This window comes from Myxine glutinosa, chromosome 4, assembly GCF_964187855.1.
Source record: "Myxine glutinosa chromosome 4, kmMyxGlut1.1, whole genome shotgun sequence".
Taxonomy (NCBI): domain Eukaryota; kingdom Metazoa; phylum Chordata; class Myxini; order Myxiniformes; family Myxinidae; genus Myxine; species Myxine glutinosa.
In genome coordinates this window covers 143059805-143085607 of record NC_136264.1, presented here as the reverse complement: position 1 = coordinate 143085607, position 25803 = coordinate 143059805, and the positions used below count along the sequence as shown (strand labels likewise).

Here is a 25803-nt window from a genome sequence, read left to right as displayed (position 1 = left end):
GGGCCGAATGAGGACGGCAGAGGAGCCGACGGTAAGCGCGAGCCGCCAATCAGGGCTCACAGGGTGTGGCGGCAGCACTGCGTCACAGGGCGTGGTTGGAAGGTTCGAGAGAGTTCGGGGCGTATCTGTATAAGCGGTTGCGCAAAGCCATCAAGAGGAGTTGAGTTCCAGCAGTGTGAAATTACAGAAGAGGTGAAAAGAGTTACAGAAGAGGTGAAAAGTTGAAGGAGGGAGGTGAGCCGAAGAGGACTTGGAGAGATACGTAATTGGCGAAAGACGCGCATGAACCAGGATACGCGCTAATATAAAGTGACGCTGTTGAGCTTGAAGCCGAGCATCGAGTGCATCAGTACTGTGCATCGAGTTACACGAGTGATAACGGCTGTGTAACCGCCAGCCGCGCTGAGAGACGCGTATTTTCATTCTTACCTCATCGGCTGCCTTTTGTTCGGGAGACCCGCTACGAGGATCCTTCCACCGCCTGCTTGCCATCTTCGCGGGACGTGCTGGGACCGTGGAGAGCCGGACGGGGCCGTTCCTGGACGACCATGTCGACGCGGTTGGCCGGAACATCAACCTGCCTGCAATCCCCTGTGTGTGTGAGACAGGCCTGAGTCTGGGAGTTAAGAATAAGACTGACTAAGTGCTGCTCTGTGTCTCTGCGTACCGATCATTGTACATACGTGTGGGAATAATAATTAAACCTGTGTTCTTCCTTTTCCATTCGATCGTTCCTGTGATTTCCTCATTGACTAAGCGTGGTACGAATAGAACTGCTCGAATCGGGTTCCACGACTAAAAACTGCACGGACCACGTGGTACTCAATCCGCTCGGTGTACCCAAATCACACGTGGCTCGTGCGAGGCTTGCTTCCCCGCTTCCATGGTGGCGCAGGGATTTAGGTACAAGCGAGACTTGGTCCCGAAACCCTACCTTGCGTTTGTCCGGAAGAGGCGTTTCAAGTCTCTCGGTTCCACCAAGCCCCGAAAGAACAAGGAGATTAATCCCCCCTTGGTAAGGGTAAGAAGGGCGGTGGAGAACCGTAACAATATATTGGTTTGTTTGTTTTGTTTTTAAAGTCAACCTTGTATTAAAGGAAGCAGTTGCAAGATCCTGCTCCTGTGCCTGTACGTTACATTTATTTTTACAAAGGTTGACACACGCTGATGAAATTAGAGCTATTGCTTGCTCCGATCCTGTTCGATCATGATCTGGAAGGAACAGTGCCATGCTTTAACAGAAACAAGTACACAATCATATTTCGTAAAACTAATTTGGCAACTTGTAAGTAACCATTTGATCCTTACAATGAGCAATAAATATTGGCTCAAAATTAAATAATACACACCACAAAGCATAGATAGAAACAAAAACACCAGTTATATGAGCATTATATTGAAGAGGCAACAAAAACCAAATGCACAAAAAAAAAAGACATCAAAGTAAACAGACACTGTTTAACAATAGGAATGAAATATGCTTAAAGGCTTCAGAGGCTACAGAGTTTGGGAAAGATGTTGGGAAGCAAAAGTTTGTTCTCTTTTTCTTTAAGAGTAATCAGAAACTATAACAAAGCCAAATTATTAAATCATCAAAAGACATAAGGATGCAAGCAATTTGGGATGAAGAGAAGCGACATTGGTCGGACCTGAAAACTGAAAGCCCAATCATGGTGAGTGGAGCACCTGAAAACATAATGCTCCCGCCACCTTCGGGGTCCAATTTTGGGGGCCAAAAAACCAAATTTTCGAGATTCTGCATGCCCTGAAAGTACCCCACCTCTGTTGGCCACTCGCAAAATATTGTACCAATGTGTGAGGGTGTGTGAACCTGCTACTGATCATAGTGCAAAACGAACAAAGCAACAGCTGCTATCTTTCAAGTGTCCACACTTTAAAAATGCAGGCCAAGAACGTATTTCAATAGTGAATGAACAAGTCGATAATATAGTTTAGGTCTCAAAGCACAAGACTTGAGGAAAACGTACTTAGGTCAAGTTGAATGAACAAAATTCCAAAACTAGCCTGATGTCTTCAGAACTGCTCAAAAAAGGCAGATGACAAACAAGTGATAATAAAGTGCAGTTGATTAAACGACGAAGCAGATGTCACTTCTTTCCTTTGCATTTGCCGCTTGCTTTTCCAGATGAGCCTTTGTTTGTGCGGCAGTATTTGGCTTCTAAGTTATCCAGCAGAGATTCCATCTTGCTTTGATGCTTTTCCTGCTGCTTCTAAAAAGAAAAAAACAGAATGAAGCAAGGACTACCCATCCACCACTTGCAATCAAATTTAAATTAGCTAGCTCAACCAGCAGTCAGACCTTGATCAGTGCTGTCAAAGAGGTCTCTGTCCCATCGAGACCAATCTCTTTTGCAGTTTCTTCTGCTTCCTGAGCTTCTGCTCTGTACTAAAAATAAAGAGTAAAAAAAAGTTATCAGTTTAAAACAACCACAGTATCATTTTAGTGTTGTAGAGCAGTATCATTCGCAGAATCAGCGTATTCGCGGTTGATAAAATGCGACATGTTTCTCTATTCGCGGAAAAATGTCCTGCAAATTGGCGAGTTTTTTTTTTCGCAGCTGTGTCCCGCAACATTAAAGTTCTTTTTTCCTTATTTGCAGCCATGTTCACCCTGCTTCCTCCACCTCAACACCACCAGCACCCCCCACTCAGTGTCCTCACCTCCACCCTCAACTGTTGCCTCTCATGCCTCTCCCTCAGTGCAGAACATTGCAGGACTATAATTTGGGTCATCCTCAGAGTTCGAGGAATTCATGGGATTTTAATTCATCACCATCAGCATCATCATCATCATCATCATCATCATCATCATCACCATCATGTGAAAGTTGCGTGTGTTTGTAAAATAAAAATTTTCAACGTTACATGATGGTGTTGTGTTTTTATTAATTTCAAGTACGGTATGGTTAAGCACTTTCAATAAACTGCAAGCGCATTCCTTCAATAAATTGTAAATGGTACCTGGTGTTGTCGTTTTTTTTTTTAACCACCGCCACCAAAGGTGGATGGAGGTTATTTTTTTCACCCTGTCTGTCTGTCTGTCCATTTGTGAACAAAATATCTCAAAAAGTTGTGGACGGATTCAGACGAGATTTGGCAGAGATGTTACGTATGTGACGACGACGAAACGATTAGATTTTGGTGAATATCCGGATTCGGCTACAATAATTTTTTAAAGCGATTCTTCACCATTGGGAGATCGGGCCAAAAACTATACATAGCAGGATATCTCATAAAGTTGTGGACGGATTTAGACGAAACTTGGTGGACCGGTTGGGTGTCTGACAAGGACGAACCAATTCGATTTTGGTGAAGATCTGAATATGGATTCGGATATGAGAATTATTAAATTTGTCAAGTGAATCTTCACCATTGGGAGGTAGGGCCAAACCTCATACATAGCAGGATATCTCAAAAGGTTATGGATGGATTTGGAAGAAACTTGTTAGACAGGTTGTGTGTGTGACAAGGAAGAATCGATTCAATTTTGGTGAAGATCCGGATCCGGATCCAGATCCAGCGATTTGAATTTTTAAAGTGATTCTTCACCATTAAGTGATATGGCCACCCAGGCGGAGGTATGCTGTCTACTGAGTGCCATTCTAGTTTTAGAATCATGCGCATTTGCTGTTTTAGAATCATGTACATGTTTTAAAGGAAAACTAAAAAAAAATTCCTCTATGAATCAGGAACCGCTGGGAACCGACAACGAATCACCCTTTTCCCAATTGAAACAAAGCCACGGCATACATTTGCGTGATTTTCGTCGACCTTCGTGGGGTTTTCATCGACCTTCGCATGTTTTGTCTCGCCATTTCCGGGACTTTCATCAACATTCGCGGATTATCTTCGACATTCTCCGGATTTGCGTCACCATTCACCGATTTTGCCTCGCCATTCGCGGTTTGATTCTCTATTCGCAGCTTTTCTTTCGTGACTCGGGAACCTATACCGCCTTTTTCCATTTTTTATTTTATTTATTTTATTGTATACTGAATCGAGGCTCATGAAAGAGCTAACATTCATTTCACAAACAAATCAACCAGACAAACAAAATATACAAAAAGAGGGAGCGGAAGACAAGATGGGGAGAGAAGGGGAAGCACACAACCACAACATTTGAGAGCAGGGAGTAGTGTGGGAGGGAGAGGGCCCGGGGGCAGGAGGCGTGGGAAGGGGAGGGGGGGGGGGGGGAGTGAAACAATGCCCCGCTATTCGTGGGTTTCGCTATTCGCAGATTTTCCAGGAACGTATCCCCCGCGAATAGCGGGGTCCGACTGTAATTTGACAGTGTCAGAAGAATAAATGTGAAGTAATTAGTCAAGAATCACACCTCTAAGAGTATTTTTACGGTGTAGCCCATCGGGCAGACCCGTCTAGAACAGTGTTTGTCCGTCTGTATGTATGTATGTATGTATGTATGTATGCATGTATGTATGTCCCCTCAAACGTATACCAATCAGAGCTGAGAATCTGGTCACATGGCAGGGTGATGTGATTACGGCGATGCTGCGGCTGACTCTCCACGCACTGCCGTTTTGATTTATATGCCGTTCATGCCAAACATATTGTCGAACCTGTCATATATCACAATCACCATGATCTACCTTTACGTTTTTCATTCAGTGTGAAACACAAACAAACCGATTGTTAAAATGACCATCAAATATCGAAAGCATCGGCGTTACGTCTCTTCCAACAATACGGTACGTATAGGCCTTCGGCGTTATGACTCACCGTCCGCTTCGGACAAATTAAACCCAGGTTTCTTAATACAGTGGTATCGTTGCAGAAGGATAGTTTTCGTAGTAATAATGATATTATAGTAAATATAACCATAACACTTTAAATCCCAATGTCGTGAATGGAAAGTTGATGGATTGAATCGGTGTAAAAGCGGAAGTAAGGAATTCACCTCGGTTTAAAAAAAAAAAATTTAATTTTCATAATAATAACGTAACGTTATTATTATAGTAAATCTAATCGTAACACTAATCCCTTTGTAGTGACTGCAACGTTACTTGAGGTTAAATATATATCTTATATATATTAAAGTAGCGGAAGTTTTGTGTCCGGCCATCATGCTACGTCATTACTCATTACGTATACGATGTCATTACGGCGTAAACACCCACTCACTTCGAGAGCGGCAGGAAAGGTCATTCCTATTTGGGGTATACAGATTACAGTCTCTCTATGATCGGGTCTCAAGAACATTGGGTGTGTGTTCATTTACCAAGTTTCTTGTGGAGAGATCGCCAAGTGGTTAAAGTATTTGAGCAAGCACTCCATTCAAAACCCTTAAGGAACGGCTGGCTTGGCAAGCACTAGCTAGCTGCTTGGTAAATGAGCACACCTCCAACCCTTGTGGGGTATATAGATTACAGTAGATCTTCCCTCAGTTCTGTAAGTAAAACTTACCTCACGGATGTCTTGATTCCTCCAAATTTCTTTGTTTAATGTTATAAACAGCATCAGCGACTGTTTAAAAAGCTAATCATGTGTGTTTGTGGTTTATAATATTTTACAAGCCCGGCTACGCCGCTTTGACTTTTGGTCTTGTTTTTTTGAAATAAACTTGATTCTATCGTAGCCAAAAGTGAATATATAGGTAAACAGTACGTGCTTGTAATTCTTGTCCAAAATATTCTGACAATTCATGAAGTTTGCAAAACAAGTCCCCTCCACCCCTTGATATTGAGAGGAGCACCACCAACACAATTTAACATAACTAGTGTCATCACTTTCAATTAATTAACTATAGGAGCCGTGAAATCAGCTTCCTCAGTCTGTTTAATATCATTCTTCCTTTCCGAATTTCAATACGACTGATCACTACCTCCTTAGTTGATCCCCCAAGCAAACTATTTTCTAGGTTATTGTGTTATCTCCCCTCACCCCTTTTCTATTTTTTGTTCCATTGCCATTTTATCCTTAGTCTTACCTTCATCTTTCAGCTCCTTTATTGTGTTTGAGCTTGAATCCAGCATGTTCAACCCCCTTCTTCTCCCTCTACCCCAATTCCTCATCTTTTCATCCTCTCCCTTACCCATTTTTCCTCAAAGTGTCTCTCTACCCTTCTGTTGGGTGAGTTTCCCCACTTTCCACTGTTCTTTCTTTTCCGTTTTCCAGCTCTTCCACGAACCTCAACTTTGTATACACAAAGGTATAATATTTCACCAGCATTCTGAGAAAAATACAAGAGATGCAATATTCTTCAGTCATGTGAAAGAATTTGAATGTCCGGCTCTAAACACACACTTACCCTGCGTCTGCGGGCCTCCCGCTTTCGCTTGCTCTCTTTTCTAAAAGCAGGGTACGTGGGTAGATCTCCAGCTTTTATAGACGTCTCAAGGAAAATAACAAATCTTGGCTCATCCTCAATCCTGGCACACAGCACAGTAGCCAAAATTTTATCCATATCACCCTGAGAGTCAAGGTAGGCTTTTCTGAGGTCATCACGCTCCTCCTCTGACTCCCGGTATGTTTCTTCAAAAGCACGGATGTCAGCCACAGTAATCTGCCATAACATTGAAGGAAAAAAACAACAACATTTGAGGATTACCTTTGGCCTACATACTGCGAAGCATATCTCTGTATTCACCAAATAAAAGCAGACACAGCCAATACGTTAAGTACCAACATGTGAAATGAAGATATAGTTTTCCCAATGAAGGCTAGTGTAGATCTGCATCGGTGGGCAGGTAGAACAGGGCTCGCCAAATTTTGAAAAATTTAGTTGCCCTACGGCAGACCAAACCAAAAATTTGGTTGCCCTCAGTCACATCTCAGTTGCCCAACTCAATTCAAATTTTAACCGAGAACAATGCGACTGTCGCCAATATGCCTCCACATAGATCCACAACGGGTAGATGCCATCGTTCACTGTCCTAAAAATAAACAAGTTTGATTTAAATCCCTTCAGCTGTTTTCAAGTATCACATTTTCGCCAGCCATGACAGGTTTCACATCGATCGGTGAAGCAGTTTCAGAGAAGGAATTTTTTTTAATATCGGCTTTCAAGCTAATATGGCTGCCATACCACATGACATGACCTTTAAAAATGTACACTCTTGCATATGTATGGGTAGGGGATCACGTTTGTGAAGTTTCATGTTGATCGGATAAGGTTCGTTTTTCTATCCAAGATGGCTGCCAAACCACGTGACCTACGACATCATCATTTTCAAAATATACGCAATAGTGGTGTTAGATGATATTTATAAAATTTCGTATCGATAGGCTAAGCGGTTTCAGAGAAAATTATTTAATAGTTTCCTTCAATCCAATATGGCTGCCACACCATGTGACCAATGATGTTTTTGTGATCATCTTTTAATCGCCATGCCGAGTCAATGACACACGTAAAGTTTTGAGTCAATCGATTTGGTGGTTTGGGAGCAGATTTTTAAAAATGGTTTTAGGTTAAATCCAAGACGTAACCTATGATGTCATACATTTAATATTTCAATAAAAATAGGTCATAGATCATGTGCATGCAATTTCAGATTTTTAGGATAAGGAATTTGATTAAAACATTTTTGGCTGGTATATCACTTCACCTATGATGTCATAATTATCATGCATTTGTTCCCCATTGTTCCCGGTGTGTTCCCGGTTCCCCCATTGTTCCCGGTTAGAATAGGTACACCGTATCCCTGCGTGTCGTAAGAGGCGACGAAGAGGGTTGGCGTCAGGAAGGGCATCCGGCCATAAAAACATTGCCTCAAAAAGAGAACCATGACAATTACAACTACATATGGGCAGGGTACAGCCTGAAGTGGAGATCAGTTTCTGAGGTTTGGGACATGGAATGCAGGGACAATGACAGGGAGATCAGGAGAAGTGGTGGAAGTATTGGTCAGAAGAAGAGTAGACATATGTTGTGTGCAAGAGACGAGATGGAAGGGAAGTGGTGTGAGAATGGTGAAGGGTAGGCAGGGACAGAAATACAAGTGTGTGTGGCAAGGGTGCCCGGAGGGCGTGAATGGTGTTGGTGTCCTGTTTTCTGAGGAGTTTGTAGACAGTGTGGTGAGTGTGACTAGAGTGAGTGATAGGTTGATGATGGTGAAAATGATGATTGGAAAGCTCTTGGTGAACGTCATCTCGGGATATGCTCCGCAGGTTGGTCGGAGCGATGAAGAGAAGGAGAAGTTCTGGTGTGCGATAGAGAAGCTGATGGAAAACGTGAAAGATGAGGAAGTTGTTGTGGTAGGAGGAGACCTAAATGGACATGTGGGAAGGAGTATGGACGGTTTTGAGGGAGTTCATGGGGGTTAAGGATATGGTGTGAGAAATTGAGAAGGTGAAAGGATTTTGGAGTTTGCTGATGGAGCTGATTTGTTGATTTGTAAAACTCAGTTCCAGAAAGGGGATAATAAGTTTGTTATATACACGTCAGGTGGGGCGACGACAACCGTTGACTACCTGATGGTGCGTAGGCGAGATAGGGGGCACCTCCGGGACACAAAGGTGATCCCGGGCGAGGAGGCTGTATCACAGCACCACTTGGTTGTCTGCGGCATAAGGGTGAAAGGTGCGAGGAGAGCTCAGCGGGTGAAGTACCAACCGAGAATGAAGGTGTGGAGGTTGAAAGAGGTGACAGTAAGGGAGGCATTAAAAGAGAGGCTGAGTAGGGTAGAGGATGATGTGGTTGAGCTTGAACGTGGTTGGATGTCAATGAAGGATTGTGGGTTGGGAGCCATTGGTGAGGTATGTGGATGGACAAAAGGACCACCGAGGCACTCGGAAACATGGTGGTGGGATGATGAAGTAGGAAAGAGGATTGACGAGAAGAGGAAGAAGTTCAAGGCGTGGCAGAAGGTGAAGGGTACGGGAGCAGAAAAAGCAGAGCATGAAAGTTATAAGGCAGCCAAGAAGGCTGCAAAGAAAGAGGCAGCAAAGGCGCAGGAGGCATGTAGAAAATGTTCGGAGAACGCTTGGATTCGGAAGAGGGTCAGAGAGCGGTATTCAGGATTGCAAAGCAGATAGCGAAAGAGAGGTGTGATGTGATGGGGGTGAGTTGCTTGAAGGATGAAGTGGGACAAATCGTTGTGAACCCAGATGGAATTAAAGGAAGATGGAAAAGATATATGGAAATGCTGTTGAATACAGAGAATGAATGGGATGGCAACATCGAGAGTAACCCAGTTTTAGGACCGGCAGAGAATATAACTGAGAAGGAAGTTGAGGAAGCAATAAAAGCAATGAAGAGTAGAAAAGCGGGAGGGCCGACGGGAGTTGTGGGAGATATGTTGAAGGCAGCAGGAAGTTGGGGTGTGAAGAGAATGACGGAGATTTGTAATCTGGTGGTGAAAGAAGGCCGCATTCCAGTGGCTTGGGAACTGAGTACCCTCGTCCCTCTATACAAGGGGAAAGGTGACCCTCTGGAGTGTGGCTCGTAACGAGCGATAAAGTTATTGGAGCATGGAATGAAGGTATTGGAAAGGGTGTTGGAGAGGAGGATAAGGAAGAAGGTGAAGATCGACAAAATGCAGTTTGGATTTATGCCAGGAAGAGGAAAGACAGACGCGCTCTTTATTGTGAGGCAGTTGCAGGAGAAGTACATGGAGAAAAGGAGAAAAGTTGTTTCTTGGGTTTGTTGATCTGGAGAAAGCATTCGATAGGGTTCCACGCGAAGTATTGACATGGGCATTGAGGAAGTTAGAAGTGGAGGAATGGTTGATCAGAGAAGTGATGGCAATGTACATAAGAGTGCGCACAGCTGTAAGGACGAAGGACGGGCACAGTGGTGAGTTTGAGGTGAAGGTGGGAGTGCATCAGGGGTCGGTACTAAGTCCACTACTATTTGTAGCTGTGATGGAGGTGCTGGCTCAGAACGTAAAGGAGGGTTTACCGTGGGAGTTGTTGTATGCAGATGATCTGGTGTTGATTGCGGAATGTATGGGTGGACTGAAGGAAAAGATGAACAAGTGGAAGGAATGCATGGAGACAAAAGGTCTGAAGGTGAATATAGGAAAGACGAAGGTGATGGCAAGTGGTAAAGCATGTGGTGTGGTGGAAAGAACTGGGAAGTGGCTATGTGCTGTGTGCAGGAAGGGTGTCGGAGTGAACTCCATTCAATGTACAATGTGCGCTGAGTGGGTTCATCAAAAATGTAGGGGTCTGAGAGGGTCATTAACCAGTGTGGCAGCTACATTCAAATGTAAGGTGTGCACAGAGGGAGCTGCAGATGGAGGAAATGTTGTTGGATCTTGGAGATGGCGTGAAGCTGGAAGGTGTGAAAACATTTTGCTATCTAGGAGACATGCTGAATGGAGAAGGGGGATCAGACTCGGCAACGGTTGCTCGAGTGAGATGTGCATGGAAGAAGTTTCGGGAACCGAGTGGCGTGCTGATGAGGAGGGGAGTGTCGTTGAAGCTGAAGGGAAAGGTGTATGCTGCGTGTGTGAGAAGTGTTATGATTTATGGGAGCGAGACATGGGTCATGAATGTAGACTAGCAACGAAGGCTGGAAAGGGTGGAAATGCGAATGGTTCGGTGGATGTGCGGAGTATCGTTGAGAGAGAGGAAGACAAATGATGAATTGCGAAAGATGATGGGAATAGAGCCTGTGATTGATGCTTTGAAGAGGAACAGGTTGAGATGGTTTGGTCATGTGTTGAGGAAGGATGAAAGTGACTGGTTGAGAAGAGTGATGGAAATGAATGTAGAAGGAAGTAGAGGACGGGGAAGACCGAGAAAGACTTGGCTGAAGATGGTGGAAGAAGAAATGCGGGCAAGGGGGTCAACAAGGAGAGATTCAGAAAATAGGGCAAAATGGAGAAGATTGTCATGGGGACCGCAAGGCTAACCCCGGCTCTAGCAGGGAAAATGGCCTTTAAAATGCATGTTGTTGTTGTTTGTTGTTGTTCCCCATTGGGAGTACTTGACAATGTGCCAAGTTTCAAATTTTTTCAAATGAATTTCAAATTCAACGGTTTCCGAGAAATTTTTTTTTTCATCATTTGCGTTTAATCCAAGATGGCTGCCATACCACGTGACCTATGATGTCACAATTATCATAAAAAACATTCTGCATCGGTGTCACTCCTACCCTGAAAGTTTCGTCTCAAGTGGACATGTGGTTGCTGAGAAAAATGAAGCTTAGCCGTACAGATGGACGTACGGATGGGCGAATAACCTGAAAACATAATGCTCCCGCCACTTTCGGGTTCCAATTTCGGGGGCCAAAAAACCCAATTTTCGAGATTTTGCGTGCCCTGAAAGTTGTCATTTTCCAACAATAAATACTTAGCCCTCTTGACAAGAACACACTTAGCATGAGCCTTCGATTGATCATGAGTTTTTCACATAACTTTTTCAAAAGGTATTATCAGTACAAAGAAAATAGCAGACTTTCACCGTCCGCATGTTTGGCGAATTCCCGACAAAGCCGACCAAACATGGAGTCTTGCGCTTTATCCCACTCGAGCCAGGTGAACTCCTTCCACCAAGAGGGGATGAAATTACGTTTCCTCTTTGTGAGTTTGTATTTTCTCTTTCGATCCTTTGACGTTTCTGCTTGAACTGCAGTATGTGGCCATTCCGCGCCAACGCTATCATCACTAGCTGATGCCGACTTAAATATTTCAGCAAACTCATGATTGAAATCACAAAAGGCAAAGCGATCCTAAGCCAACACTGCCGGATGTGCCGCATGGCCCGTTCGATAGCTGGATCAGAGATTTCTCGATTATAGATTCGCCTCACAGCTCACCCGAAAGCCCAATCATGGTGAGTGGAGCACCTGAAAATATAATGTTCCCACCACCTTTGGGGTGCAATTTCGGGGGCCCAAAAACCCAATTTTCAAGATTCTGCGTGCCCTGAAAGTTGTTATTTTCCAACAATAAATACTGAGCCCTCTTGACAAGAACACACTTAGCGTGAGCCTTAGATTGATCATGAGTTTTTCACAGAACTTTTTCAAAAGGTATTATCAGTACCAAGAAAAAACAGACTTTCACCGTCCGCATGTTTGGGAAATTCCCGACAAAGCCAACCAAACATGGAGTTTTGCGCTTTATCCCACTCGAGCCAGGTGAACTCCTTCCACTAAGAGAGGACGAAATTCTGTTCCCTCTTTGTGAGTTTGTCTTCTCTCTTTCGATCCTTTGACGTTTCTGCTTGAACTGCAGTATGTGGCCATTCCGCGCCGACACTATCATCACTAGCTGAATGCCGACTTAAATCTTTCAGCAAACTCATGATTGAAATCACAAAAGGCAAAGCGATCTGAAGCCAACACTGCCGGATGTGCCGCACGGCCCGTTCGATAACTGGATCAGAGATTTCTCGATTATAGATTCGCCTCACAGCTCACCCGAAAGCCCAATCATGGTGAGTTGAGCACCATATTACTCCGGGCTGACCTCCCCTTTACCTTCCCAGCCCACAAATTATTTGAGCAGTCCATTCGAGTCACTAAGGCCTGATCTCCCTCCTTCTACACTGCACACATGGACTTCCCCTCCCTACATTTTGGTGAATACCCCTATAAACTGTTCATTTAATTGTCCATTTGTGTATTTCATTTTGTTCTATATTTATGTGTTTAATATTTGTCTCCAATATGTAGTTAAGTTTTTAAGTGTCGATCTAGTTAAGTTATGTTATGTAGATTAAGTTATGTAGTTAAGTTATGTAGATTATCGGGTCAGTTAAGTTTCCCTGTTTGTCGTTAAAGGCGGCAAAAAGGGTTGGCGTCAGGAAGGGCATCCGGCCGTAAAACATTGTTTCAAATAGGGGACCGAAAAACAACAACAACCACGGTTCCCGAAAAAGGCCAACCCCCGCTTTGCGGGGAAAAATGGCCTCTAAAGGTGGTTATGTTTTTTTATGTAGTTAAGTGAGGTTAAAGTTATGTTGGAGTGATCAAAAATGTGCTATGGGAATGCATTCCTCCCCATCCCCAGTCCCCAATTATAACACGACATCTTGGAGATAATCTTGTCTGTTCACACATCCATGCCAGAAGAAACTTGCTGTAGTGTGTTTTAAATGAACAATTATACAATTTCTTTCACAAAAGATCACACTTCGTAAAAAAAATTTTCATCTCTGCAATTCAGTCTTAAAACAGATAAGTTGATTCTGAGTACAAGTGAAGGCCTGGACTTCAGGGGGGGAAAAAGTATCGCTGGTATTATTCTGAGTGTACGCTGAAAAATACAGTACACAGATCACATATGGGATTTGAACTTGGGTTCGAAGACTCACGAAACATCGGTTCATATAAAAATGCAATACATGCAAATTGGTTATTCATCATTTTGAAGTCTGATTCTTCTCTAACCTCAAATTCCTTTCAGACACAACCTCCCCCATCTGTCCACTATAACTAACTCATTCTCCTACATTGCTGAGGCAAAATGAAAATTACCTTTTTAAAGAGAAGTCTGAAGTACTGATCCCAGTCCTTGTCTTGCGTGATGGTGTCATTCTCCTCATCAACAATGCCCTGCTCATCGTAAAGTGCTCTGTGCTCCTTGTCAATCAGCACAGCATGTACCTTACTGAGCACCTGTTGGTATGCACACATACATTCTGCATTGCTCGATATTAAACCATGATAGACCAGCCATGAAAGCAGAAATATTAGCTGAAAAAAATATTTTATCTATGACAAAGGTACAGTGAAAATGAACACAAGAAACCTCATCATACATGATAAAAGAAAGCTATCACACAAGGGCAACAGGTGAAAAAGGAAAAGGAATGAGGGGCGAAAAGTGACGCTGATAAAAGAGACATGACAATCAAAAACATTACATTATGAACAAAAATAAAGTGCTTTGAAACCACAAACTAATAGCACACCTTCCCAACTAAGTTCTCAAAGACTGCCATAAGTGTCAAAATAATTACAGATTAAAAACCAAATAAATAAATAAGAAAAACTCCTAACAAAGGCACCTGATCAACTTACCTGCATAGACAAATTGATTATATTTAAAAACTTTTCCTTGTCAAAATCTTTACCACATTTATTTACAATAAACCACCGTTTAGAGGCCATTTTTCCCCGCAAAGCGGGGGTTGGCCTTTTCGGGGACCGTGGTTGTTGTTGTTTTTTGGTCCCCTTTTTGAAGCAATGTTTTACGGCCGGATGCCCTTCCTGACGCCAACCCTTTTTGCCGCCTTTAACGACAAACAGGGAATTACCAGTGAACTGGTACTCAATTAGCCGACCTCGGAAGGATGACAGGCTGAGTCAACCCCCCTGGCGTTAATTCAGCGATCGACCGGGATTCGAACCCAGGATCCTTGGATCCAAAGCTGGCACCCTAGCCGCTAGCCCAACACCAGGGACTACATTTATTTACAATATGGACCATTATTATATCAGTCAGAATTTTGTTTAAAATATGGTCACGTTTATTGGCTCCAAACCACAGCCGCTTAATAACAATCAGACGTGAAGCTGCAAAAGGCAAAGGAAATCATTTCGTGGGTGACAGCAAACAATTTACTTTCAGGTGTGTACTCGAGAGAGAAGTTCATGCTGAAGTCTTTACGGGGTCGAGGATCCTGCCGGTTATCAATTAATAGGTAATTGCACGTAATATATTGCGTCTTGTAATATATTCTTGTAATTACGTCACGTAATATATTCATTGTTATGAATTTTGTGGTAGGGCATATATATATCCAAGTAGATCTGCGTAGGTATCATGCTCCGGTTGTCGTGATAGGGAATCTCGATGTAATAAGTTCTGTTTAGGCGGTTTGTTCGGATTAAGTGTATCTTTGTGATCATACAAGGATGATCGTTGTGTTAGATAGGGTAGGGATTATGCTAATTCCCCGGTGTGTCAAACCTGTTATCATCCATGTGTCCCGTATGGCAATGCACCATAGACATTAGTTAGGCCCATTAGCGCACACACCAATTAATCCCCCTCCGCCACAATAACAATGGAACTGACCGGAAGACAGTCAGGAAGCGGCCGCGCATTACGACACCATGGCGATGAAACATCAGGCAGACAGGCAATGGACACACTCAGAGGGGCAGCAATTGGTCAAGGAAAAGGGCGAGTAAGAAGCTGGCCACTGATTGGCAAAGTAAGGGAGGACTGGTGATTGGCCGGGGGAGGGGCAAGAAGCTGGCCACTGATTGGTAGAAGGAAGACACCAAGGACGAGGGCCGCTGATTGGCGGAGTGGGAGAGGAATGGTGATTGGCCGGGGGAGGGGCAAGAAGCTTCCCTCTGATTGGCGGAAGGAATGGAGCAGGAAACGACGAACTGATTGGCCACAGACCGATGGCATGATGGGGAGGAGCACAAAACGCTCGGCCAATGGGAAGGGACGGACGCGATAAGAACATTTGAGAGGTCGAGAAGCGAGGCAGGGATTGGAGAGAAAGAAGGCTGACGTCACGAGACGGCCGGTAAAACGACTCGCTCGCCGGCATTTTGCTCTCTCCCTTTGCCCTCTCGTTTTGGACTGCCTTCCTGCGCTGGACCCCTTTCTGCTCTCTCGGTTTTTGGACTGCTCTCTTGCCTTCTGCTTGCCCCGGACTCTTCCTCTTCTCTTCTCTTGAGTTGGACCTATTCCCGTTTTGGACCTTTGCTTGTTGGATGTTGGAGCGCTGACAATCCTCCTACCCTGCATTCACGCACGGGACCTCGCGAGCGATCGCGCTGGGACGCGAGGCCTGCCGCTCTGCAGCGTACGCGGGCCTAGCAGCGCGCGAACAAGGGCGCATCAAGGCCTACTTCCTGCCAACACCGGAGCCGTGTCAGACGACTGCGCTCGGAGCTTGACGATCACTGACACTGCAGACAGAGATAAGCCCAGCAAACTCTGAACACAACGGTTCCTTTAATTTATCCTCCCTATGGGTCTGTTGTTGAAGTCTGTGTGTAGGAGCGCTCACTAGGGGGTTTAGCTTTATCGTCGCGTTCTTGTTCTCGGGGTCCGGCAATAAAGCCGTGTTATTTTTGTACATAAAATCCGCCTTGGTTTGAGTTTCTTTTCGAAGGGTCAAGACATCATCAAGGCTGTCCAGGTACGTCGGTATTCTTCTTCCTCTCGCGTATCATCCGCCATCGATTGAAGTGAATGCCTTCAGTAACGCTCGTTTCCATCCGTGGCTTACTCTCGGTGTTAACTGAGAACCAGCCACACGACAATATCAATTGGTAATTAACAATTTATTCGCTCACGAGGCAATCCAATTAAACTGAACCATTGAACACGGTCAGATGAAGGGGCGAGGCAGGCACATCTCTTTAAGAAAATATAGATAATTTATTATACAGGACAACACATACGGAACGTATATCAGGACGAACAGACAGGCAACCACGATAAACAATAATTACAAAAAATAACCTGCTATGGTGCCACAAACAAACATCATTCACATAACCAGGTCAGGTTTTAAGGAGATAACAGCCCCTTTTTCTCCCCTCCCCACACATCTGTGAAGAGAAGACGGCAGGGGATGGAGGGAGAGGTGGGGGATTAAATTGCTAAAACAATTGTTTAAATCTGTGCATTACAGGTAAGAGAACAACAAGTATGCACAGGTGCATGCACATATTTTGTTTTCAAATAAATTAATGCAAGTACAGCAGAGAAAGTGGTGATGTGCTATGATCACCTTGCATAGGAGAGACATTAATGTGGTAGACCAGAAAGAGTAAGATTAGGGGAAAAAAAAAAAATCTTGATAAATCATAGTGAAGAATGTAGGACAGTTGGTACAATTAATTAATGAGCCAAGTGAGATGTAAAAGATTTGAAACAAAAAAAACAAAAAAAACAAAAATTTTTGTGACCAAGATAATGCTTGCACGTACTGTAGTTTTGGGTGCTCGTGCTCCCAAAATTATGGGATGCTAAAGATGGTGGCAGAAGAAATGCGGGCAAGGGGGTTAACGAGGAGAGATGCAGAAAATAGGGCAAAATGGAGAAGATTGTCATGAGGACCGCAAGGCTAACCCCCGCTCTAGCAGGGAAAATGGCCTTAAAATGCATGTTGTTGTTGTTGTTGTTGTTGTTGTTGTTGTTGTTGTACTGTAGTTTTGGGCAATATGATTACCGTACATGGACTTGTGAGATTGCTCAATGCGGAGTGGTTTAGTCGAGTTTTGTTGATCGTTTTGATGTTCTGGGAAATTGATGCTTGGCTGGAAGGACTTCCACAAGGTTAGTATGCTGGATATACAACTTTGTTTAGTTTAAGCCTCCATAGTCCATAGTATCAACTATAACGGCACTCGGTAGAGAGCATACCTCTGCCAGGCTGAAGGGTTTACATTTAGAATCCCACCAATTGGCCGGATCTGGATCCGGACCAGCACCAAAATCTAATCGGCTTGTTCTTGTCACCTAACCAACTCATCCACCTTGTTTTGTTGTAACTTGTCCACAACGTTTTGAAATATCATGCTATATATCATTTATGGGCCCATCTCTCACTGGTGAAGAATCGCTTTAAAAAATTCTCGTATCTGGATCCGGATCTTCATCAACATCGGATCAATTCGTCCTTGTCACAAAACCAACCTGTCCACCAGGTTTAGTCCGAATCCATCCATAACATTGAGACATCGTGTTATATATCGTCTTAACCCTACACTCAATGATGAAGAATCACTTGACACATTCTCGGATCTGGATCTTCACCAAAAATCGAATAAATTCTTCCTCGTCACACACCCAACCTGTCCACCAAGATTCGTCTGAATCCGTCCACAACTTTTTGATATATCCTGCTCAGACACAAGCAGTCAGGCGTGAAAACATGATCTCTGTCGACCTTAGGTGGCGAAGATAATTAAACAAAAGTAGATTATGCGAAAGCAATTATGATAAATGCTACAAAAAGCCACAAACACAAGACAAGCCAACCAAAAACAAAAGATTTTCTTACCTTCTGGGTGTATAAGTAGAAGAGACAAATATTTTCATGGCAAAAGACAAGAACATTTGTCACCTCTGCCACAAGTTGAGGACCAGACCATTTTGGTTTGTCATTTTGCCGATTGTTGCTCATCTTTAATCAAATTAACGATGACACCTGCCCAGATGTCTCACCTGGAAGCTGGCTGTAGCTGTCTGTCTCTCGGCAGCACCCGCCCTGTCCGGGTGGACTAGTAGAGCTTGCCGGCGGTAGGCCCGCCGCAGATCTGCATCGCTCGCGTCCCTCCCAACGGACAACACGGTGTACAGATCACGAGTACCAAAGAACCGCTCACAGCTGTCCAGCAAAGGCATGGCGGAGGTTCTGTATCTGCACATTCACAAGCACACAACCAGCTCTCAGCACAGAATTGGTGCCTTTAGCACGCACTCCTGAGGCCAGGAACAGCACTCGATACCACTATTTTTTTTTTTTTTACTACAGGGTGTTTCAAAAAGAGTGATACAACTTTAAACGTTCATTTACAAAGAAACAAACCTCAGGAACGTGAACCAAACATTTATTGAAAGCTTATGACATGGTATTTTCTATCACTGATTGCTATTGCAGTAAGTCACTGCTACATTTAGTGAGAGCCCAAGGTCTGAAATTGGCATTTACGCAAAATCCTTGTAATTGATGTTCTCGATGTGTGCCCCTCCGCGGTTCAGACAGGCATTGATCCTGACTCCAAAGTTCTGTCCAACTTTCCTGTAGGTCTCATGTGGCACTGCCTGGAGGTAGCCTGACACCTCCTGCTTCAGATCATCCAGTGTGGCAGGGTGGTTGACATAGACAGATCCCTTGGCAGCCCCCCAGAACCAGTAGTCCAGAGGGTTTAAGTCTGGGCTATGGGGTGCCCAGTCATGAGCGGTACCAAGGGCAACGAGGCGGTTTCTGAAGAGCTGCTGCAGGAAAGTGATGGTGTCACCAGCTGTATGTGGGGGTGCACAATCCTGCATAAACCAGGTCATGCTGAGCTGGTTTGGGGTGACCTTTTGGGCTAGATCATTATGGAACTTCTGGAGCACGGCCCGGTAGCACTCACCGTTGATCGTCACCGCCCTGCTGTTGTCATTCTCAAACCAGTAAGGCCCTAGCATTCCCCATCTGGCATTGAAGGCGCAGAAGCATGTGACCGTAGGCCCTTTCAGATACCTCTCAGTGATCTCCTCAGGTGGTTCTGACCCCCAGAAAATGTTGTTGTGGTTGTTGATGGCACCGTTCAAGTGGAAATGGGCTTCATCACTGAACCACATCTGGTTGATCCAGTTTGGGTACCGCTCCATCCTGTCACCGAGCCAATTGCACATATCAAGTCTCCTTCTCATGTCATCTTGACTCAGTTTATGCCTAATAGAGATGATATATGGAAAAAGCTTCAGTTCCTTGGTGAGGATACGCCCTACTGATGTTGGTTTGATGCCCAGCCCCTGGGAGCGCCGGCGGTGGGACTTCTTGGGACTGTCCACTGCAGAATCCCGCACGGCGTCGATGTTGGCTTGGCTCTTGGTTACTGATGCTGGCCTGCCACTGTTGCCCTTGCTCTGGTTGTGCACTGTACCCTTGTGCTCAAAATGTTTCACAATACGTTGAATGGCACAATTTGTGGGTCCATCACGTGTTCTGAGGTCGTATTCCCGGCAGAACCTCCGGCGGGTGTCTACATATGATTTAGTCTCATACCACAGAGTAACCACTTTTGTCTTCTGCTCCACTGTCAATGGCATAGTTGAGCTACGGAGCTAGAAATCCAAGGGAACAAATACCACGATAACACCACCAAACCCTGAAAAGGAAAACGGTATAGGTCAAAAAACAAAGAAATGGCAGGAAGTCAAAGTTGTATCAATCTTTTTGAAACACCCTGTACATTGCTGAAATCAAAACACAGAACACTTTCGTTAAACGTGCTGTGCACAAGCTGAATTATCACAATACTTTTTGCATGCTGTGCTGTGCACAAGCAATGATCAATACTTTTTCTTAAAAAAAGAATCACAAAGTATAATTCAAATTGGCACTTGTCCTAGGCCATCTTCCATCCACTTGGAAGTCAGCCAACGTCACGCAGACTGAGCATGTACTTTCATAATAACTGACACACGAGTGTGCTTCGAGTTAAATCACACTTTCAAGTACCAACAATGCACGATATACACAGTCTATGCAACACTTATTTCTTCATTATTCCCCACAAAATTAAAATTGCATGCAACTAATCCCTTTTTACATGATTCCCATCGTGCCCGTTTGCAAGACCTGCAAATTGGTGGAATGGGTAGTACCTTTCAAGCATTCTCAATTATTATCAAACCCAACATGCAGCCAATTTATGGAAATCAGATGGTGGTGGAATATTCTCTCTACATTCCCAATAATAAAGACCTTTCGCCTCCTCAGAGATGTGTGTGGATGTGACAGCAGATAGCCTGGCATCAAAATGCACATTTTGTTCACCATCTGGACCCATTTGTAGTCTAGTCGATTTGTGCAACATAGCGAGGAATTATGCATTTTCTTTTTCATAGAAGCATGAAACTTGGCACAATTCTAAACGATGTCCTTCTGAAGAATGGAGCCATCGTGAAAATGCCCCATGTCGGCCGTGGTGGCTATTTTGGTGCCGCCACAAGCAAAAAGAATATTTTCATTAACGTTGGACAGATGTTGTTTTGTGGCTCCCCTGAGAGTGGACACACTTGTTGCTGGCATTGTGGACTGATTTGAGGTTGCCTTAATTCAGATTTCCCTTCCAGGAAGAGAGAGCTGGTTTATATGAAAGAATATTCTCAGGCTGAGTTAATATTAGGGACAGTAGATATGGGAGACCAGTTCTGAAGAGAGATGGCTGCTTGCAGTCCCTGAAAGTCAGCCTGAGTGCTTCGCCAGACTCACTGGTGGTAAAGTCTCTTTGAGAATAGCGAGAGAGATGTACTCTCTTGCAAGCATTGAGCAGAGGAAGAGCGGGAAACATTAGCAGAAGTTTTGAAGTTTTGCATTTGCCATTGGGAAAAATCCAGGTCGGAAAAGTTCACAGATACGGTGAAGCCGATGGAGTCATTCACACAAGTCCTTTGCTGCAGTGACATGGTTGGGAAGAGAGAGGGAATCAGTCAACAGTTGAAGTCACCACATACCATAAGCACAAAGGGAGTTGGGATGGGTGGTTAAAAGTTGGTCCATTTTGGCTGAGAGAGGTACATGTAGTTAGTTACCATTAGGAGTGTTTCTTGATTAGTTTGTCAGTGTTTCGTGTTGGAGCGTTATCACTGAAATGTCATCTGCGATGACTTGCAGGAAATGTAACCACCTGATTAGTCAGAAATTGCAAATTATTCACCGTTTCATTCAAAAACTAAAACAGCACTCGGTAGAGAGCATACCTCTGCCACGCTTAACAGTTTACGTTTTGTATCCCACTGGTAGGCCGTATCTGGATTCGGACCTGAACCAAAATTGAATAGTCACGTAACCAACTCATCAATCAAGTTTTGTTAAAATGCCACAGCTTTGAGATATCAATATCATGCTATAATCATTTTGGCCCCATCTCTCAATGGTGAAGAATCACTCAAATAAATTTTAAAAAATTCTCATATCCGGATATGGACTTTCATCAAAATCGAATCGACTCGTCCTTGTCACATTCCCAACCTGTCCACCAGGTTTCGTCCTAATAAGTCGACAACTTTTTGAAATATCCTGCTATATAATATTGTTGCGGTTTTGCGCGAGACCCTTTCCCTTACCAAGGGGAGATTAAGCCCCTTGTTCTCCTTGGGTCTTCGCAACCGCGAGACTGAGTCGCCACTTCCGGTCAGACGTGGAACAGGGTTTCGGGACAATTTTCGCACGTACCTAAGTACCCACGCCGCCGCGGAAGCGGGGATCAAGTCTCACACGAACCACGCGTAATTTGAGTACACCCGAGCAGACGGCGTACCACGTGGTCCGTGCTGTTACCTTGCTATTGGAACCCGATTAGAGCGATATAATTCGTACCACGCTAAGTCAATGATGGAAGAGACGAAACGGTCGAATCAAAGGAATAACAGGTTTAATTATTATTATTTACAATGTACACTGGTAGAAGAAGCAGAGACACAGGGCAGTCTTAAACAGTCTTACTTATCTTCCCAGACAATGGGCCCACGCACACTCACAGGGGGATGAAGGAAGAATTGTTCATGCGCTGAACGCGCCGGCCTTGGTCGTCCAGGAACAGCTCACCCGGCATGGCCCTCTGGCGGTCGCCGCACGTTCCCCGGTGAAGACAGGCAGGCAGGCGGGAAAATCCTCGCGGCACGTATCTCGATAAAGGCAGGCAGGAGGAAATATACGCGCGTCTCTGGCCCGGCACGGCTGTCTTTCACAGCGCGATTAATACAACTACGCGGAGCGCACTTTCACTCTCGTAACTGAACACAGCGCAACTTGCCCTCCAACTTCTCGGGGATCTGACTCCAGCTCAACTGAGAACTCAACTTGTAACTCATGCGCGTTTCACCCGAGCTCATAACTTGTAATTCGTCTGCCTCCCTTCTCATAACTTGGCGCTCCGATCCGACTCTCATAACTTGTCACAGCGCGTCTCTCCTCATAACTCAATTCAGCGCGTCTCCTCCCATCTCATAACTCAGCGCATGTCCTCCTCATAACTGAGGTGGGGGCTCCGGGCACAGGGTTATATTGGCCCCGCCCTAGCCCGTATCGAATGTTCCAAACCACGCCTTTTGCCGCAGTGGTAAGCCACTCCCCTCGAGCCCTGATTGGCGGCTCGTGCTTACCGGTCACTCCCACTCTGCCTTCCTTCGCCCTTGATAGACCTGTTCAGGCCTGCCTCGTGGTATTTTGCGCCTAAACCCCAAAGCATCGAGGCATCATAAAGGACCTAACTCTCCTTGTCGTACTCAATGCAAAACTACACACAGGAAAGGTCTACGCTTACATTTACTATGAAATAACTGAGCTTAAACGAGGCTACGTGTTGTAGTGTAACTAAACTAGGAGAGGAAATTAACCTTTATTATAAAAGCACAAAACCGCAACAATATCGTTTTTGGTGCTATCACTGAATGGTGATGAATAATTTTTTAAATAAAAAAATCCTCGTATCCAGATCTGGATTTTCACGAAAACCGAATCAATTCTTCCTTGTCACATCAAACATGCTACGTTACAATATGGACCTGAACGTTACAATATGGACCTGAACGTTACAATATGGACCTGAACGTAAGACCTTTAAAGTTCCCAGGCTGTCACAAGCAAACAAGACCAGAAGTCTAACAGCGGTGTAGCTGGGCATGTAAACTACTATATACCACAAACACATATGATTAGCTTTTTTAACAGTTGTTAATGCTGCTTATAACATTAATCAAAGAAATTTGGAGGAATCCCGACATCAGTGAGGTAAGTTTTACTTATAGAACTGAGGGAAGATCTACTGTGATCTATATACCCCACAATGTTTGGGTTAATAACATGCTATCAAAAAACCGAGGCGAATTCCTTACTTTCACAGTTGTTAGTCCATACACCGCTTATCATCGATTCATGAACCATACACCGCTTCAATCTATTAACTTTGTATTCACGACACTGGGATTAAAGTTTTATGGTCATATTTACTATATTATTATTAGAGAGCTTCGTAAGCGAACCTCTATGGCAATTGCATGTATATGTAAATCCATTCAAAAGTTCACTTTCATTTCAAATTTCACAAAAAAAAAAATTCTAATTTTTCCCCATTCCCTTGGGAACCAAATTTCATGTTGTCATTTGAAATGCCCCTTCCATGATCCGCCATCTTGTCCCTTCCATGATATCCGCCATCTTGCTCACGTGATCTTGCTTTGGTCTTGCGCGACCGATAAATTATTTTCACCTAGTGATTAAAATCAATATATATATAAATGAATTCATTTATTGTTCATTGTTCGCTTTTTCATAAAAGCATCTTGCTCACGTGATCTTGCTTTGGTCTGGCGCGACCGATAAATTATTTTCACCTGTTGCTTAAAATTATAATCACCTGGTGATTAAAATCAATAAATTACAATACAGTACTGTACAGAACAGATTTTGAATTCGAAACCGCTCATCATTTATGCCAGCTACACCAACTTCTTTTTTCCACCAGCTACACTAGCTTCAGTTTTCCACCAGCTACACCGACTTCATTTAAGCCAGGTACACCGATTTCAGAACGTACCTGCCAGTCGGACCTACGTACCTGGTCCAGTCGACTAGAAGTCTAGACTATATAGCCTACAGTATGTAAGTCCTGCATTCTATCCCAATCTAGCCATTCAATAAAATTAATTTTAATTTTAAGCCCAAGATCAAACAACCTAGCCTAGCTAAGCCTAGGCCTACAGATGTTTGCGAGAGCTGCGTACTCGATCGACTGACTATTGTCGACGAAGCTCTCACTCTACGCAATGTGTATTCATATTATTACTATTACGAAAACGATACTACTGAAAAGATACACTACTGTATTAAGAAACCTGGGTTTAATTTGTCCGAAACAGGCCGAAGGTGAGGCATGAAGCCTAAGGCCTATACGTACCGTATTGTTCCAAGAGCCATAACACCGATGCTTTCAATATTTGATGGTCATTTTAACAATCGGTTTGTTCGTTTCATACTGAATGAAAAAGGTAAAGGTAGAGCACGGCGATTGGGATATATGACAGGTTCGACGATATGTTCGGCATGAACGAAACTTGAATCAAGATGCCGGAGTGTGGAGAGTCAGCCGCCGTAATGATATCAGACGGAATCACATCACCCTGTCATGTGACCAGATCCTCAGCTCTGATTGGTATACGTTTGAGGGGACATACACACATACATACCTACATACATACAGACGGACAAACACTGTTCCAGACAGCTTTGCCCGATGGGCTACGCCATAAAAAATTCCCCAGGGAAATTATTACCAACCTGTCCAGCAGGTTTCGTCAGAATCCATCAACAACTTTTTGAGATATGCTATAAATTTATATCTGTTTTGGCCCTATCTCTCAATGAAGAAGAATCACTTAAAAATTGTCGTATCCGGATCCGGATCTTCACCAAAATCGAAAAAAATCTTCCTCGTCACACACTCAACACGACGACCTAGTTTCGTTCGGATCCGTCCACAACGTCTTGAGATATCGTGCTCACAGACAGGAGTGAAAACGTAAGCTCCGTCCATCCAGGGTGTTGCTGTTGGAGGTAATTCACACAACCTTCCGCCAAGCGTGTCCTCCCTCACAACGTTGGTAACAAACTATTAGTACGAGACATCAAATAGCAACAATCTCCCGAACAAATGCCGGTTTCAACACGTTTCACATATCTACAATTACTCGCAAAATAACAACCTTCACCAAGCCCTCTCAGAGCTTTATTATAAAGAAATGAAGAGAAAAACGTAAATAAAAAATCGAACCTACCGACAAATTTAAGCGGGAAGTAACGGGCGAACGGTAAACCGGATGTCGCCTTCTCACAAATCAAAATAAAATAAATAATTCACTTAAATTAACGATAGACTATTAATTATTAAATAGGTTTCGATGTGCATCACGAAATACAATATATTGATATATAATATGTATATAAATAAAAAGTTTCGGATGCTAGTTTGTGTAAAGTGCTGTTGCAAATTGTGCGGCACCGATATTTATATGCTCGTTAATCTAATCGCACGACTGTACTTTATAATTGTTCTTTTTTACCCATTTTACGCTTCATATACTTTCGAACAATCTGTTTTTGAATCCATGAGTACTTTACTTTTACGCTAAAAATATGAACCCTTCATAAGCTATAATGACGCATTTATACAGCGAGGCT

The 25803-nt window shown here is 43.8% G+C and overlaps 2 protein-coding genes across 9 annotated transcripts in view; one reads left to right on the top strand and one right to left on the bottom strand.

Annotated features, from left to right (window-relative positions):
- NFKB1 (nuclear factor kappa B subunit 1) overlaps positions 1-25803 on the top strand; it is a 475515-nt gene that overhangs the window by 339235 nt on the left and 110477 nt on the right. The window lies entirely within an intron of this gene.
- Positions 1119-25472, bottom strand: LOC137425325 (dnaJ homolog subfamily C member 9). 6 transcript variants are annotated; one of them, XM_078776551.1, is made up of 7 exons: positions 25401-25462; positions 18562-19729; positions 18075-18270; positions 13406-13546; positions 6287-6541; positions 2321-2407; positions 1119-2231 (listed from the first exon to the last, which is right to left on the bottom strand). In XM_078776551.1, the coding sequence occupies exons 2-7, from the start codon at positions 19668-19670 to the stop codon at positions 2109-2111; spliced, it is 1911 nt and encodes a 636-aa protein (XP_078632677.1). In that variant the 5' UTR covers positions 19671-19729; positions 25401-25462; the 3' UTR covers positions 1119-2108. The 6 variants fall into 6 exon arrangements, with proteins under 6 accessions (XP_078632677.1, XP_067969740.1, XP_067969741.1 ...); XM_068113637.2 differs by having other exon boundaries at positions 1377-2231; positions 2321-2402; positions 25401-25420; XM_068113639.2 differs by lacking the exon at positions 18562-19729 and having other exon boundaries at positions 25401-25472.

What these genes read in the sequence shown, in the direction of transcription:
- LOC137425325 (XM_078776551.1), bottom strand. Translation starts at nt 19,670, where the DNA reads ATGCCATTGACAGTGGAGCAGAAGACAAAAGTGGTTACTCTGTGGTAT. An exon ending in GGGAGGCCCGCAGACGCAGG is followed by an intron (nt 2,408 to 6,286) that starts GTAAGTGTGTGT and finishes CTTTATTTTTAG; the next exon opens with TACAGAGCAGAAGCTCAGGA. An exon ending in CTTTGACAGCACTGATCAAG is followed by an intron (nt 2,232 to 2,320) that starts GTCTGACTGCTG and finishes TTTTCTTTTTAG; the next exon opens with AAGCAGCAGGAAAAGCATCA.